Source organism: Aplysia californica, unplaced genomic scaffold (genome assembly GCF_000002075.1).
Source record: "Aplysia californica isolate F4 #8 unplaced genomic scaffold, AplCal3.0 scaffold00846, whole genome shotgun sequence".
Taxonomy (NCBI): domain Eukaryota; kingdom Metazoa; phylum Mollusca; class Gastropoda; order Aplysiida; family Aplysiidae; genus Aplysia; species Aplysia californica.
In genome coordinates this window covers 27,224-29,187 of record NW_004798116.1, presented here as the reverse complement: position 1 = coordinate 29,187, position 1,964 = coordinate 27,224, and the positions used below count along the sequence as shown (strand labels likewise).

Sequence of the window (1,964 nt, the reverse complement as noted above, 5' to 3'; positions counted from 1 at the left end):
GGGGGGTGTGAAAAAGGGGGTGGGTGGGAGAGAGAGGACAGGTGAGGTCATGTCGGAAGTCAGGTGGCTTTGTGCATTATCTTCACGACATTGCGTTATTTCCTTTTCTTTCGGCTGTTGTTGTTTTCTTCACCGTTTGTTGGTTTTACAGAAGTGTGGATGTGTGGATGTGTGGATGTGTGGATGTGTGGATGTGTGGATGTGTGGATGGGGGTTTTGAGGTTGTGTGTGTGTTTTGGGGTTTTTTCGCGACATTGTTTTTATTTCCATTCGTTTCGGGTGCGTTTTTTTTTCTTTTAAGTTCGTTTGTTTGGTTTTTTTTAAATGGTTAGGGTACGGGACTCGTAATCGTGAGGATGCTGGTGTGGGGTTCGAGCCGCGGGCCCGACGTTGTGTCCTTGGGAAAGGCACTTCACACACATTTTCCTCACTTTACAAGGTGGGAATGGGTACCCGGCCTTAGACAGCGAAAGATTTTGTCGGTATGTTAGTGTTTTTCCTCACTGTCGACACAATTTACATCTTTTAATGAAAGGTTGAGAACAACATACAACATCCCACCCAGTCCTCTGGCGCTGACCAGATGACAAGGACATGTGGTTACTTGAGGGAGGCATTGCGCTGCCAAGAGCGAAATGCTCGCAGCTAAAGGGATTTGAAAACAACAGCAACAATATCCCACTCAGCCAGGATATCCAACTTGCTAGAGACAGGAAGCTCTTTCTCCCCTCGACGCCCTAGAGGTACAAGAGGACGGAGAAAGTCAAGTAAAAGGCAGGCGTCTGGCCTTGTATCTTTAGGATCGACTGGGGCTTTGAGGGATACAACCTCCCAGCAGAAAGACCGAGCTACTCGATAGAAATGTCACTCCATCTGGGAATCGAGCTTCGGTCTCCTGCTTGCGACATGGGAGCACCTAATGTCCACACCACAGACACCGGTCGCTACCTCGGTAAGCTGTCCTTAGTTTAGTTTTAGTAAGAGTTTACAGCACTTGCAACACAGTAAGGTTGTATAAGTGTCGAAGATTAGAGGTATTACAAGAAAGTAACAAACACAAAAAAGAAGGAGGGGAGATCAGGACGATAGATGTTTGATAGGAATGAAGGAGCAAACCACACTACAGCACCCGCCAAGCACCCACGTAAGCTGTCCGAATGTAATTGGTCGCTTTTAAGGACTAGCGGACTAACCCAGATTTCGGGGTTTTCAAAAATCTTGACCAACAACTAAAGTGGGCATTGCCCTACCTGTAAGAGGAGTTTGGTTTCATTTGTGTGTATATTTGTTTGGTTATAGAGAAAACGTTCCTTGTCTTTTAAAGAAACTGACAAGGGGCAAAAACTTTACCTTCGATTTTCTCAAAAGTATTTTTCGGGATATCCGTCTTGTGCCTAAAAGCGACCAATTTTGAGAAAATCGATAGTAAAGTTTTTGCCCCTTGTTCAGTTTCTCTAAATGACAAGGAGAGTTTTCTCCATAACAAAACAAATATATACACCAATGAAACCAAACTTCTCTTACAGGTAGGGCAATGCCCACTTCAGTTGTTGGTCAAGATTTTTGGAAACCCCGAAATCTGCGTTAGCCCGATTGTCCTTAGAAGCAACCAATGATATTATTACAAAATAAATACTACTACTATTATGGTACAACACATACCTGAGAGTCCTAGAGTAGTTCTCAGGGCAAACCCCAGAATGAAGAGCACGGGGAAGGGTGACATCGTGATGGGCAGCTCGGATGGACAGCAGATGACCAAGGCTGGAGACTAATGGTCAGACTGCAGCAAGATCTGACGTCTTTGCGACTTACTGGCCCCAACACTGCAAACCAACCAACGACTGGGGGGCCTCCAGAAATAATTTGGAAGTTTACTTTTCTGTTGACGTCATGTCGTTCTTTGTTTCGTTGTATTTTTAGAGGGTTTGGTTTTTCCTTTTTTAGGTGGGAGAGCGGGGGGG

The 1,964-nt window shown here is 45.1% G+C and overlaps 1 protein-coding gene across 1 annotated transcript in view; it reads right to left on the bottom strand.

Moving 5' to 3' along the window:
* The window catches only part of LOC101856220, a gene marked incomplete in the record, with an annotated part of 15,234 nt that extends 13,375 nt beyond the window's left edge, over positions 1-1,859 (bottom strand). Inside the window, 1 exon segment of the mRNA XM_013088969.2 lies at positions 1,662-1,859. Coding sequence (XP_012944423.1) covers positions 1,662-1,726 — 65 coding nt within the window.
* Positions 1,860-1,964: the final 105 nt, after the last annotated feature.